At 44.7% G+C, this 14,231-nt stretch overlaps 1 protein-coding gene across 6 annotated transcripts in view; it reads left to right on the top strand.

The window, feature by feature from the left end:
* The window catches only part of slit2 (slit homolog 2 (Drosophila)), a 213,211-nt gene that overhangs the window by 119,938 nt on the left and 79,042 nt on the right, over positions 1–14,231 (top strand). For all 6 annotated transcript variants that reach the window (XM_088342794.1, XM_088342792.1, XM_088342790.1 and 3 more), the window contains exons 7-11: positions 1,499–1,570; positions 1,680–1,843; positions 2,458–2,593; positions 9,249–9,320; positions 9,380–9,451. In XM_088342794.1, the coding sequence (XP_088198920.1) occupies positions 1,499–1,570; positions 1,680–1,843; positions 2,458–2,593; positions 9,249–9,320; positions 9,380–9,451 (516 nt within the window). The remainder of the gene's footprint in view (positions 1–1,498; positions 1,571–1,679; positions 1,844–2,457; positions 2,594–9,248; positions 9,321–9,379; positions 9,452–14,231) is intronic.

Genomic DNA, 14,231 nt, shown 5'->3' with positions numbered 1-14,231 from the left:
CCAGCCATCTCCGGGCAGTAGGCAGGGGACACCCTGAACTGGTTGCCAGCCAATCACAGGGCACACAGGGACAGACAACTTACTCGCTCATTCACACCTAGGGACAATTTGGACCGGCCAATTCACCTGAAATGCATGTTTTTGGAATGTGGGAGGAAACCGGAGTGCCCGGAGGAAACCCACGCAAGCACGGGGAGAACATACAAACTCCGCACAGGAAGTCTGGAGCTGGATTTGAACCCACGCAGGAGGTTCCCATAACATGAACTGTGCCGCACAAGCGCTAACCACTGCGTCTCCGTAAAATTAAGTTGTTTTTATTTTCTCTATTTTAGCCAATTTTCCTACTAAAAAACAAAAATAATATTGATAATGAGGAGATGTATGCCCCCCGCAAAATAATACATTGAGAAAATAGTACTAATTTATTCCAATGTTTTCCTTTTTTTTTTTTCGTTTACTAGAAAAACATTAAAAATATGGTTGAAAAAAATAATACTCAGATTTGGCAAAATTATTAATATTTGTCCTCCTGATTACAAGCTAATGACCAGGCGTTGCCAGGCGTGGTGTTGTCGGGCATTCTACCTGAGTGAGGTTGTTGGGGCTGTGGTTTGTTGAAAAAGTTCCACTAGAGAATGCCCAAGAGCATTATAAACGCACACAGCCCCAGAGCCATTTGTACACAAACGTAGATGTTTAGAGATTTTGCTGGTATTTATTGGAGGTACATTGACAACAAACCTAGCTAAAGATGAAATGAAATTATCTGCATTTATATAGAGCTTTTCAAGTCAATGACTTCCCAAAGCGCTTTACAGTGTGCTTCACATTTCCCAATAGCGGCCTTGTATTGCAGCCATGTAAGACGCTAACCTGCTTATTGGGGGTATTAGGGGTTCAATGTCTTACCCAAGGACACTTCGACATGTATCATGGACAAGCCGGGATTCGAACTGGGATCCCTTCATCCCAAGACGAGCGCTCTACCTCCTGAGCTACTGCATACACACACACACACGTAAATTGGAATTTATATTCATCTATCTCATCTAGACTATATATTAATAGTCTAGACTAGATAGATAAATGCATTTCGGCCCACTGCAATATAGCCAATAACAAAAGAAGTAATACAGAAAACAACAAAATGTTCTCTTTTTCTTACAATGAGCAAAATTATTTTTTTAACTACTTTTTTTTCAGGTGAAATTATTAAAATTATATTGATAAGGATAACATTTATAACCCCCACAAAATGATAAAAATAAAAGAATATATTTTCCCATTTACTGAAAATAACATTTAAAGTATAGTAAACTAGCTAACTAACATTTATTTAAACCACCAAATAATTTATCTTAGACTACATGATTTTTAAGCCGCTATACTCAAGAGTCTTATTTTTTTGCTTGGACTAGCAACTAAAGTTTGCACACCCCTGCAAGCTTAATGCAAAATTGACCTCAACTGACACTGATTTTCTGGTTGCCTGCAGAACACTCAACAACAACAACATTAGCCGATTATCGACGGCCAGTTTTAACCACATGCCAAAACTCCGAACTTTGTAAGTCATCTCGCCTCCATTGTTTGTTCAATTGATTGTCATCTCCCTCAGCTTTAAATCTATTGTATTTATCCCCCGATCCATATCCCCATCCTTACAAATCCGAAAGTCGGCTGCACTCCAACAACCTGCAATGTGACTGCCACGTGGCCTGGCTTTCAGAATGGTTGCGACAGCGTCCCCGTCTGGGACTCTACACACAGTGCATGGCCCCGCCGCACTTGAGGGGCCACAACGTTGCCGAGGTGCTGAAGAAGGAGTTTGTCTGCTCGGGTAAGGACGTTAAATATGACGAACGACTGATTAAAAAGGAAACAGTTGAAAAAAGATATTATTGTAAATCCAGTTCCATGAAAATTCGTTATTACTTTCTGAAATTGGTGTTTTTTTGCATATTTATTAATGACAAAGGTTTCAGATCATCGAACTAATTTAACCATTTTAATATTATACAAAAACAACACAAGGACATACAAAATACAGTTTAGAAATATTTATTTCATTTATTAAGGCTCATAAAAATCTATGAGATAAGTAATTTAAAGCCATTATCCACAAATGGATCAGCTGGTATCCTGTAAAACCTCTCAGATTCTGGCACACAAACACACGTGACGATAACTAGCAGCTACGACAACGTTCTTTTCCTCTGTCTCCTAACAGCGCAAGTACTCTTATGCACTCAGACTCATCCCTGCCGACCAGATACATCACAGTTTACAAATAAATAAGAGGGTCTATGGACCTGTGGTTGTTTTTGCTTTTCTTAGCAATTTTTTGCTAAGACAAATGCCTGTTACCCACTGAAAGCAACACACTTTTGGGTCCCGACCCCCCTGTTAAAAAACAGTGTTATATTTTATTGAATAATATGCAACTATGTTCAGGTTACCAGTCATCGTCGTCGTCGTGTAGCGTGCTGCAGTGTCCTGAGTCGTGCACGTGCAGCAACAACATTGTGGACTGCAGAGGAAAAGGCCTGACCGAGATACCCACCAACCTTCCCGAAACCATCACCGAGATGTGAGACTTTTTTTTTTTCTTAAAAAAATAACAACAAAAAACACGCATGTAGAAATGTTTAAAAAGAAAAGAAAAAAATATATAAATTAAAAAAAAAAAAAAAAAAAAAAAATATATATATATATATATATATATATATATATATATATATATATATATATATATATATATACATATATATATATATATATATATATATATATATATATATATATATATATACAGGGAGTGCAGAATTATTAGGCAAATGAGTATTTTGACCACATCATCCTCTTTATGCATGTTGTCTTACTCCAAGCTGTATAGGCTCGAAAGCCTACTACCAATTAAGCATATCAGGTGATGTGCATCTCTGTAATGAGAAGGGGTGTGGTCTAATGACATCAACACCCTATATCAGGTGTGCATAATTATTAGGCAACTTCCTTTCCTTTGGCAAAATGGGTCAGAAGAGGGACTTGACAGGCTCTGAAAAGTCAAAAATAGTGAGATATCTTGCAGAGGGATGCAGCACTCTTAAAATTGCCAAGCTTCTGAAGCGTGATCATCGAACAATCAAGCGTTACATTCAAAATAGTCAACAGGCTCGCAAGAAGCGTGTAGAAAAACCAAGGCGCAAAATAACTGCCCGTGAACTGAGAAAAGTCAAGCGTACAGCTGCCAAGATGCCACTTGCCACCAGTTTTGCCATATTTCAGAGCTGCAACATCACTGGAGTGCCCAAAAGCACAAGGTGTGCAATACTCAGAGACATGGCCAAGGTAAGAAAGGCTGAAAAACGACCACCACTGAACAAGACACACAAGCTGAAACGTCAAGACTGGGCCAAGAAAAATCTCAAGACGGATTTTTCCAAGGTTTTATGGACTGATGAAATGAGAGTGAGTCTTGATGGGCCAGATGGATGGGCCCGTGGCTGGATCGGTAAAGGGCAGAGAGCTCCAGTCCGCCTCAGACGCCAGCAAGGTGGAGGTGGGGTACTGGTATGGGCTGGTATCATCAAAGATGAGCTTGTGGGGGCTTTTCGGGTTGAGGATGGACTCAAGCTCAACTCCCAGTCCTACTGCCAGTTTCTGGAAGACACCTTCTTCAAGCAGTGGTACAGGAAGAAGTCCGCATCCTTCAAGAAAAACATGATTTTCATGCAGGACAACGCTCCATCACACGCATCCAAGTACTCCACAGCGTGGCTGGCAAGAAAGGGTCTAAAAGAAGAAGAACTAATGACATGGCCTCCTTGTTCACCTAATCTGAACCCCATAGAGAACCTGTGGTCCCTCATCAAATGTGAGATTTACAAGGAGGGAAAACAGTACACCTCTCTGAACAGTGTCTGGGAGGCTGTGGTTGCTGCTGCACGCAATATTGATCGTGAACAGATCAAAGCACTGACAGAATCCATGGATGGCAGGCTTTTGAGTGTCCTTGCAAAGAAAGGTGGCTATATTGGTCACTGATTTGTTTTTGTTTTGTTTTTGAATGTCAGAAATGTATATTTGTGAATGTTGAGCTGTTATATTGGTTTCCCTGATGAAAATATATAATTGAAATGGGTATACATTTGTTTTTTGTTAAGTTGCCTAATAATTATGCACAGTAATAGTCACCTGCACACACAGATATCCTCCTAAAATAGCTAAAACTAAAAAAGCCCCACTCCAACTTCCAAAATATTCAGCTTTGATATTAATGAGACTTTTGGGTTCATTAAGAACATGGTTGTTGTTCAATAATAAAATTAATCCTCAAAAATACAACTTGCCTAATAATTCTGCACTCCCTGTATATATATATTCAGTGCATCCAGAAAGTATTCACAGCGCTTTTTCCACATTTTGTTATGTTACGGCCTCATTCCAAATTGTATTAATTTAATCTCTTATCTCAAAATTCTACACAAAATACTCCATTATGACAATGTGAAAACGTTTTTTTTTTTACTTTCTTTGAATTTATTAAAAATAGAAAACTAAGAAATCACATTTACATAAGTATTCACAGCCTTTGCCATGAAGCTCAAAATTGAGCTCAGGTGCATCTTTTTTCCACTGATCATCCTTGAGATCTTTCTACAGCTTAATTGGAGTCCACCTGCAGTAAATTCTGTTGATTGGACACAACTTGGAAAGGTACACACCTGTCTATATAAGGTCCCACAGTTGAGTGTGCATGTCAGAGCACAAACACCAAGCATGAAGTCAAAAGAACTGTCTGTAGACCTGCGAGACAGGATTGTCTTGAGGCACAAATCTGGGGAAGGATACAGAAAAATTTCTGCTGCTTTGAAGTTCCCAATGAGCACAGTGGCCTCCATTATTCGTAAATGGAAGACATTTGGAACCACCAGGACTCTTCATAGAGCTGGCCGGCCTTCTAAACTGAGGGATCGGGGAAGAAGGGCCTTAGTCAGGGAGGTGACCAAGAACCCGATGGTCACTCTGTCAAAACTCCAGCGTTCCTCTGTGGAGAGAGGAGAGCCTTCCAGAAGGACAACCATCTCTGCAGCAATCCACCAATCAGGCCTGTATGGTAGAGTGGCCAGACGAAAGCCACTCCTTAGTAAAAGGAACATGGAAGCCCGTCTGGAATTTGCCAAAAAGCACCTGAATGACTCTCAGACCATGAGAAACAAAATTCTCTGGTCTGATGAGACAAAGATTGAACTCTTTGGTGTGAATGCCAGGCGCCATGTTTGGAGGAAACCAGGCACCGCTCACCACCAGGCCAATACCATCCCTACAGTGAAGCATGGTGGTGGCAGCATAATGCTGTGGGGATGTTTTTCAGCAGCAGGAACTGGCAGACTAGTCAGGATAGAAGGAAAAATGAATGCAGCAATGTATAGAGATATCCTGGATGAAAACCTGCTCCAGAGCGCTCTTGACCTCAGACTGGGGCGAAGGTTCATTTTTCAGCAGGACAACGACCCAAAGCACACAGCCAAGATCTCAAAAGATTGGCTTCAGAACCACTCCGTGAATGTCCTGGAGTGGCCCAGCCAGAGTCCAGACTCGAATCCGATCGAACATCTCTGGAGAGATCTGAAAATTGCTGTGCACAAACGTCTCCCATCCAACCTGATTGAGCTTGGGAGAGAATGCGGCACGAGAGAGAATGCACAGGAGGTCTGGAGCTGGATTTGAACCCACGGTGCAGTGGTTAGCGCGTGTGCGGCACAGTTCTAAAGTCTTGGGAACCTCCTGTGTGGGTTCAAATCTGTACGGAGTTTGTATGTTCTCCCCGTGCTTGCGTGGGTTTCCTCCGGGCAATCCGGTTTCCTCCCACATTCCAAAGACATGCATTTCAGGTGGATTGGTCGGTCCAAGTTGTCCCTAGGTGTGAATGAGCGAGCGTGTTGTCTGTCCCTGTGTGCCCTGCGATTGGCTAGCAACCAGTTCAGGGTGTCCCCTGCCCACTGCCCGATGATTGCTGGGATGGGCTCCAGCACCCCGCGACCCTACTGAGGATAAGCGGTGCAGCTAATGAGATGATATATATATATATATATATATATATATATATATATATATATATATATATATATATATATATATATATATATATATATATATATATATATATATATCTTAGTAGTTTTAAAAAATTGTAATAATAAAGAAATCAATAATACAATGTCACCCGTTTAAAGTAGTGCAGCTTTAAATATGCTACCTCCACCTTCAGATAGAGATATGATGGGCGGCGTTCTTCAGATTAAGCTTTAAATGGGTTCTCTCCGCTATTAGTAACTCATCTCATCTCATCTCATTAGCCGTACCGCTTATCCTCATTAGGGTCGCGGGGGGGCTGGCGCCCATCCCAGTCATCTCCGGGCAGTGGGCAGGGGACACCCTGAACTGGTTGCCAGCCAATCGCAGGGCACACGGGGACAGACAACTCATTCGCTCATTCACCCCTAGGGACAATTTGGACCGGCCAATTCACCTGAAATGCATGTTTTTGGAACGTGGGAGGAAACCGGAGTGCCCGGAAGAAACCCACGCAAGCACGGGGAGAACATACAAACTCCGCACAGGATCTGGATTTGAACCCACGACAGGTTCCCATGACATGAACTGTGCCGCGCAAGCGCTAACCACTGCGCCGCCGTGCTGCCCGCCATTAGTAACTAATTAAATATTTAATTTTTATTTTAAAAATAAGATTTTAATATATCTTATATATTTAAAACATGTATAAAACATAAATAAAGACAAATGCATTTCAACAGTTTTTGAATCATGTTTTAAAGATAGAAATTCAAATATTTCAATTATACATTGAAAATAAAATTTTGTTTTTCAATATTTTTAAACTTTCAAAAGTAAGTTTGTAATAATCAACACATTATATACTTGAATAATTTGGGGATACATATTTTTAGTATTTAGAAATTAAATAGTTTTGTGAAATATTTTTAAATTATTATAAATATTTATTATATTTTATTGCACAAGCTTCATCTAGTAAAACAAAACATGAATAATAAAACAATTTAAAAAAAACAGTAAAATTTTGTTACAAAAATTATTGATCCGTACTACTTCCTGGGCAAATAATTTTGTCATTTTATTACTGTTCTCAATGTTGAAAGAAGGGCATTTTGCTGCTGTGGAAGAGTATTAAAATATCTCAGGTTCCTATGCTTTTGCATGCTTTTTTTCACAATGGGACTAGTAAACACACAAATAGCGACAGTAATTCCCGTTTAGTCGTGGCTCCTGCTGCTGTAGAATAAAAGCACGCAGCTGTGAAATGAGAAATTTTGCTCATGCAGCTCCTCTCTGATTAAAGGCGGTTAACGGCCGAATTAGCAAGAAGAAATTAGACGACACCCATCATATCTCTATGTGGAAGGCGGGGCAAGCCGATTTTAAAGCCGCAGAACATTAAAGAAGTGACATATAAATTTAGTCGAAAAATTATCTAATAAAACAAACCTAAAGATTACATTTGCCATCCTGTAATGAACCACTACTTCACGCTTTGTACTTTGTAGCCTCAGCGCATCCATGAATCTGTAAAATGCGCAGTTGTGGCTGCGATCCATTATCCCTAGTCGACTTTTACTGAGAGCAGGGGCCTGTAGAGTGCATTTATGTTGGGCCTGATGTCTCTTTTGCTGTTTTTGTCAAGGTTGCCATGGCGCCAAATTGGCCATGCCCGTGTGTGTCACAGTTGCCATGGTGCCCAATTGGCCCCGCCCATGTGTGTCATGGTTGCCGTGGTGCCTAATTGGACCCGCCCATGTGGCGCCAGCTGCGGCTCGTTGAGAGATTGGCTTTCTTTCTATATTACGCTACGCTCTCTCTTGCTTTTTAGTCAGCCCGTTAAACGAACCTCTGCCCCACAAGACTTGGGTTCTGACTCTTTTCCTGTTGGTATTTTAAGTCCGGTATTGTTCCCGTTTATTTTTGTCCTGTTTAATTTCGGGTTCCAGTTTTGTTTCCGTCTGTTTTTGTCCTGTTTGTTAATTCCTCCAGTTTTTGTTCCCGTGTAGTTTCTCCTGTTTATTTTCGTTGTCCTGATTCGTTATCGATCTCGTCGGTCTCTGGCTTCCCGTCTTTCCACGCCAGACCGGCTGCCTAACGTGCATGACTCCTAGTTTCCCGTAAAATAAAGGCTTGTGTGAGAACGTCACGCGATTGGGTCCTGTATCTGTTCTGGTCCTGACAGTTCTGTCCATCAAAAAGAGAACTGTACTGCACTGATCTGTTATCCCTGATCGCATGTGTCTGCAGAGAGGACCGGCAGAGCATATTTTTGTCGAGCGCTGCACTCTTTTTTTCGCCATATCTGTATTTTGCCCTAGAATGAACTACACTCATGCATAAAATGAAATGAACAGCTGTGGCGGCAATCCATTATCCCGGGTTTACCCTTGCCGGTAGCCGGATCCAGCAGAGCCCTTTTTTTCCTAGCTCGGGCTACTGAGGCATGCCATTGTGGATAGCCAAAAATGAACTGTTCTGTTTGGCCATGATCCATTATCCCCGGTCGACCCTTCCTGTTTCTGTTCAAGCTGCTGAAGCCTTCTATTGTGGCCTGCCTGAAATAAACTGCACTATTTTAGGTGTGATTCATCATCCCCAGTCAACTTGTGCTGTGAGCGTGATCTGACAAAGCGCATTTTGTTTTACGTGTCAGGCCGCCCAAAACAAATCGCTTTATTTTGATCGTGATTGATTTTCCCCAGTCTACACTTGCTGAGGGCAAGATAAGGCAGAGCCCTTTTTTTCAGTTTAAGCCGCTAAAGCGTTCCATTGTGGCTCGTCCAAAACAAACTGCACTGTTAAAGGTCTGATTCATTATCCCCAGTCATCTATTGCTGAGAGCAAATTTGTGTTATCTACAGCCGCCTTTTTTCCTGTTTGTTCCAACTAAAATGAACAGCACGCGTGCGGCCGTGATCCATTACATCTAATTTTTTTTATGTATAGTAGTTTTCCACAAATCCGGCAGTAGTGGTCCCTGAACTTTGTCAAAATTAATTTTCCCCAGAGGTATAACGGATATTTCACGAAACAAATGATTTCTTGCTCCTTGGATCAGCGCAAATGGTTTATTAAGGACAAGCAACCTAATTAGCAACAGCCAAATGATTCCAACATTTAATTATCATCTATCGTCACTGGGTGTGTTGGTTTGTTTCCAGACGACTGGAGCAGAACGCCATCAAGGTGATCCCAGCTGGGGCTTTCTCCTCTTATAAGAAACTGCGACGAATGTGAGTATGCCTCATGACATTTTTTTTTTCTTGATGCTATTTCGATTTTCTTTTAACAGAGACTTGAGCAACAATCAGATTTCTGAGTTGGCCGCCGACGCCTTCCAAAGTCTACGATCCCTCAACTCTCTGTAAGTACGTTGGGAAGTGAAACATGATTGTGCGCTAGTTAAATAAAACCGAATGTGATGCCGTAGCTACAATGGCTGTGACCAAAACCTTTCTCATACCAAGGACTCTTCACAAATGGCTGTGTCATGCAGGTCTAATGATATTCAAAAGGGTGAAACTGAAAATACAGACAAAAATATATTACTTTACCTGGAGGTGGGGTCCGCTGGCGACCGCCTGGTGGCCGGACCCTTACCCACGGGGGCCGGCCGGGCACACCCCAAAGGGACGACGTGGGACCCTCTTCCCAGGGGCTCACCACCTGTAGGAGGGCCCAAAGGGGTCGGGTGCACAGAGAGCTGGGTAGCGGCCAAGGGAGGGGTCCTTGGTGCGACGATCCCCGGCTACAGAAACTGGCTTTTGGGACATGGAACGTTACCTCTCTGGCAGGAAAAGGAGCCCGAGTTGGTGCGTGAGGTTGAGAAATTCCGACTAGATATAATCGGACTCACCTCCATGCACGGCTTGGGCTCTGGTACCAGTCCTCTCGAGAGGGGTTGGACTCTCTTCCACTCTGGAGTTGCCCGTGGTGAGAGGCGCGGAGCCGGTGTGGGCATATTAGTTGCTCCACGGCTCGGCGCCTGTACGTTGGGGTTCACCCCAGTAGACGAGAGGGTAGCCTCCCTCCGCCTTCGGGTGGGGGGACGGGTCCTGACTGTTGTTTGTGCTTATGCACCAAATAGCAGTTCAGAGTACCCACCCTTGTTGGAGTCCTTAGAGGGTGTGCTTGAGAGTGCGCCCCCTGGGGACTCCCTCGTACTGCTGGGAGACTTCAACGCTCATGTGGGCAATGACAGTGAGACCTGGAGGGGCGTGATTGGGAAGAACGGCCCCCCTGACCTGAACCCGAGTGGTGTTTTGTTATTGGACTTCTGTGCCCGTCATGGTTTGTCCATAATGAACACCATGTTCAGACATAAGGGTGTCCATATGTGCACTTGGCACCAGGACACCCTAGGCCGTAGTTCGATGATCGACTTTGTCGTCGTTTCGTCGGACCTGCGGCTGCATGTTCTGGACACTCGGGTGAAGAGAGGGGCAGAGCTGTCAACTGATCACCACCTGGTGGTGAGTTGGCTTCGATGGTGGGGGAAGATGCCGGCCCGACCCGGCAGACCCAAGCGTATTGTGAGGTTCTGTTGGGAACAGCTGGCAGAATCTCCTGTCAGAAGAAGTTTTAATTCACACCTCCGGCAGAACTTTGCCCATGTCCCGAGGGAGGCGGGGGACATTGAGTCCGAGTGGACCATGTTCCGCGCCTCCATTGTCGAAGCGGCTGATCGGAGCTGTGGCTGTAAGGTAGTCGGTGCCTGCCGCGGCGGCAACCCTCAGACCCGTTGGTGGTCACCGGCGGTGAGGGATGCCGTCAAGCTGAAGAAGAAGTCTTATCGGGGCTTCCTGGCCTGTGGGACTCTGGAAGCAGCTGGCAGGTATCGGCTAGCCAAGCGGAATGCAGCTTCGGCGGTTGCCGAGGCAAAAACCCGGGCATGGGAGGTGTTTGGCGAGGCCATGGAAGCCGACTTCCCAACGGCTTCGAGGAAATTCTGGTCCACCATCCGGCGTCTTAGGGGGGAAGCGGTGTGCCATCGACACTGTGTATAGTGCCGATGGGGCGCTGCTGACCTCGACCCGGGACGTTGTGAATCGGTGGGCAGAGGACTTCGAAGACCTCCTCAATCCCACCGACACGTCTTCCTCTGGGGAAGCAGAGCCTGAGGACTCTGGGTTGGGCTCTCGTATCACTGGGGTTGAAGTCACCGAGGTGGTCAAAAAACTCCTCGGTGGCAGGGCCCAGGGGGTTGATGAGATCCGCCCAAAATTCATTAGGGCTCTGGATGTTGTGGGCGTGTCATGGTTGACACGCCTCTGCAACATCGCGTGGACATCGGGGACAGTGCCTCTGGACTGGCAGACTGGGGTGGTGGTTCCCGTCTTTAAGAAGGGAGACCGGAGAGTGTGTTCCAACTACAGGGGAATTACACTTCTCAGCCTCCCTGGTAAGGTTTATTCAGGGGTACTGGAGAGGAGGGTCCGCCAGGAAGTCGAATCTCGGATTCAGGAGGAACAGTGAGGTTTTCGTCCTGGCCGTGGAACACTGGACCAGCTCTATACACTCTGCAGGGTCTTTGAGGGTGCATGGGAGTTTGCCTGTCCGGTCTACATGTGTTTTGTGGACTTGGAGAAGGCATTCGACCGTGTTCCTCGGGAGTCCCTATGGGGGGTGCTTCGGAAGTATGGGGTACCGCACAGTCTTATCCGGGCTGTGCGGTCCCTGTATGCCCGGTGCCAGAGTCTGGTCCGCATTGCCGGCAGTAAGTCGGATTCGTTCCCTGTGAGGGTTGGACCAGGGCTGCCCTTCGTCACCGATTCTGTTCATAACTTTTATGGACAGAACTTCTAGGCGCAGCCTTGGCGGGGATGGAGTCCGGTTTGGAGGCCTCAGCATTGCGTCACTGCTTTTTGCAGATGACGTGGTGCTGTTGGCTTCCTCAGGCCGTGATCTTCAGCTCTCGCTGGAGCGATTCGCAGCCAAGTGTGAAGCGGCCGGGATGAGGATCAGCACCTCCAAGTCCGAGGCCATGGTACTCAGCTTTCGATCTACCAGTCGAGCTACATTCCTACCCTCACCTATGGTCATGAATTTTGGGACATGACCAAAAGAACATGATCCCGGATACAAGTGGCCGAAATGAGTTTCCTCCGCAGGGTGGCTGGGTTCTCCCTTAGAGATAAGGTGAGAAGCTCAGTCATCCGTGGGGGACTCAGTGTAAAGCCACTGCTCCTCCGCGTTGAGAGGAGCCAGTTGAGGTGGCTCGGGCATCTAATAAGGATGCCTCCAGGACGCCTCCCTCGGGAGGTGTTCCGGGCATGTCCCACCGGCAGGAGGCCCCGGGGGCGACCCAGGACACGTTGGAGAGACTATGTCTCTCGGCTGGCTTGGGAACGCCTCGGGGTCCCGTCGGATGAGCTGGAGGAGGTGGCTGGGGATAGGGACGTCTGGGCTTCCCTTTTAACGCTGCTGCCCCCGCGACCCGACCTCGGATAAGCGGAAGACAATGGATGGATATATTACTTAATGTACATCTGGTGTCTGCTAAACATATAAAACAGAGTAAAGGCGTCCAGGAAGCCATTATGACGATCTCTGCGTTTGCGGGTAATTAGCAAACCTTATTAAAAACTGTGGCCGCTACGGTCAATTTCTCATTGTGAACAGCAAATTTAAATTTAAAAAACGCAATAAAGTTGTTACACACAAGTAAGTCAAACTCACTGGCAATCTAACTTCAAAATGTTAAGATTTGCGATAACTGAAAGACGGTAGAAAACGGCATGCTACCGGTCTTCTGTATCATACGTACTGAAAGCCTTACATTCTGCTTTCCATAACCATGCACTTAGCTGCAGTGACTCAAAGGCACCAATAGAGGTACTGGAAATATACAATTCAACAAAACAATAAATAACTATTAAAAAAACATTACAAGACCGACACCGGAATTAAAGGTAAGGTTTTGATAGAAATTCGAGTCACGTCAAGGGCTGTCACAATTAATTGGCATACAAATAATCCAGATTCACAAATATGTTGACAAGTTTTTCCCCTCTGTTATATGCTACTATGATAATATGAGCTTAATACTACATTTTCTTTACACCTAAATAAAGAAGAGCAATTTAATGGTCAAGGAATCAAATCAAGAAATAATGAAGAAATCTTTCCTCGCTTAACGTTTGTTTTTTTTATTAAAACCTATTGACAAGCTACGACCCCTGGATTGTTTGCCATTCTTCCTTAGCTAACTAGCTCGGCAAATTGTTCTGGGTGCTTGAACTCCAAATGTTGCTTGAGATTAGTTGTCTTATATCATTTCACTGGCACCATCTTGAGACAATATTTCCAGACTGTTCCTTATGTATTTCCGGGCTTACAGCTGTTGCTCGGTGTAAACCCAAAATGTGGTGCGTGGTTTATGGCACCAAAAATTGTGAGCGTTTGTGTTGTCCGCTTCCTCGTGTGCATCACATTTGAGTCACGGCTGGTCACAAAAGGGGTGTGGGGAGAATAAAAGCTGGTTATTGGAAATGTAAAAAATTTTCGCGAAAATGAAAAATATTTACAATTAGACAAATATGTCATATTAGTGTCAGTCTTGTCGAGTAGGGCCTAAAATGTCAATTATTACTTCGGGTTTGCATCGGGACAGGCGGTGGATTCCATCTTGCTTTTGCACAAAAATCCATCGTCCATGCGCTTGGCACAAGTCCATTAAGGATCCGCGTAGTGGATTCTGACCCCTTTTGCCTAATGCGTCCCCGTTCCTGGACTGTGTAGTTCAAAAGGGGGTCTTAATCTATCGCGCTGATCTAAAAGTACCGTATTTTCCGCACTATAAGGCGCACCGGGTTATAGGGCGCACCCCGAAAAAATCGTTTTGGGTCCTATTTTTGACATACATAAGACGCACCAGATTATAAGGCGCTACAATGGGAACGTCGACAAAACAGTCAGATAGTTCAGTCAAACTTATTAGCCCCTTAACATTCCCAAAGCTTGCAAAGACGCAAATACGTGTCGAGAACACGTGCGGATGCGGTGTCCGTACGATGTCACTCAAATGCATCGTTCCATCATTCGGAAGGTTAAAGTCTTGGGATTCAAGAAATGCCACACATTCCTTAGTTTCTATTTTCTTTTTCGCTCGCAACTTTACCGTGCATATGACAATAAACACTTGG

This window comes from Urocampus carinirostris, chromosome 8 (assembly GCF_059441175.1).
Source record: "Urocampus carinirostris isolate Australia breed hairy pipefish chromosome 8, RoL_Ucar_1.0, whole genome shotgun sequence".
Taxonomy (NCBI): Eukaryota; Metazoa; Chordata; class Actinopteri; order Syngnathiformes; family Syngnathidae; genus Urocampus; species Urocampus carinirostris.
This window is presented reverse-complemented; position numbering and strand designations above follow the sequence as displayed.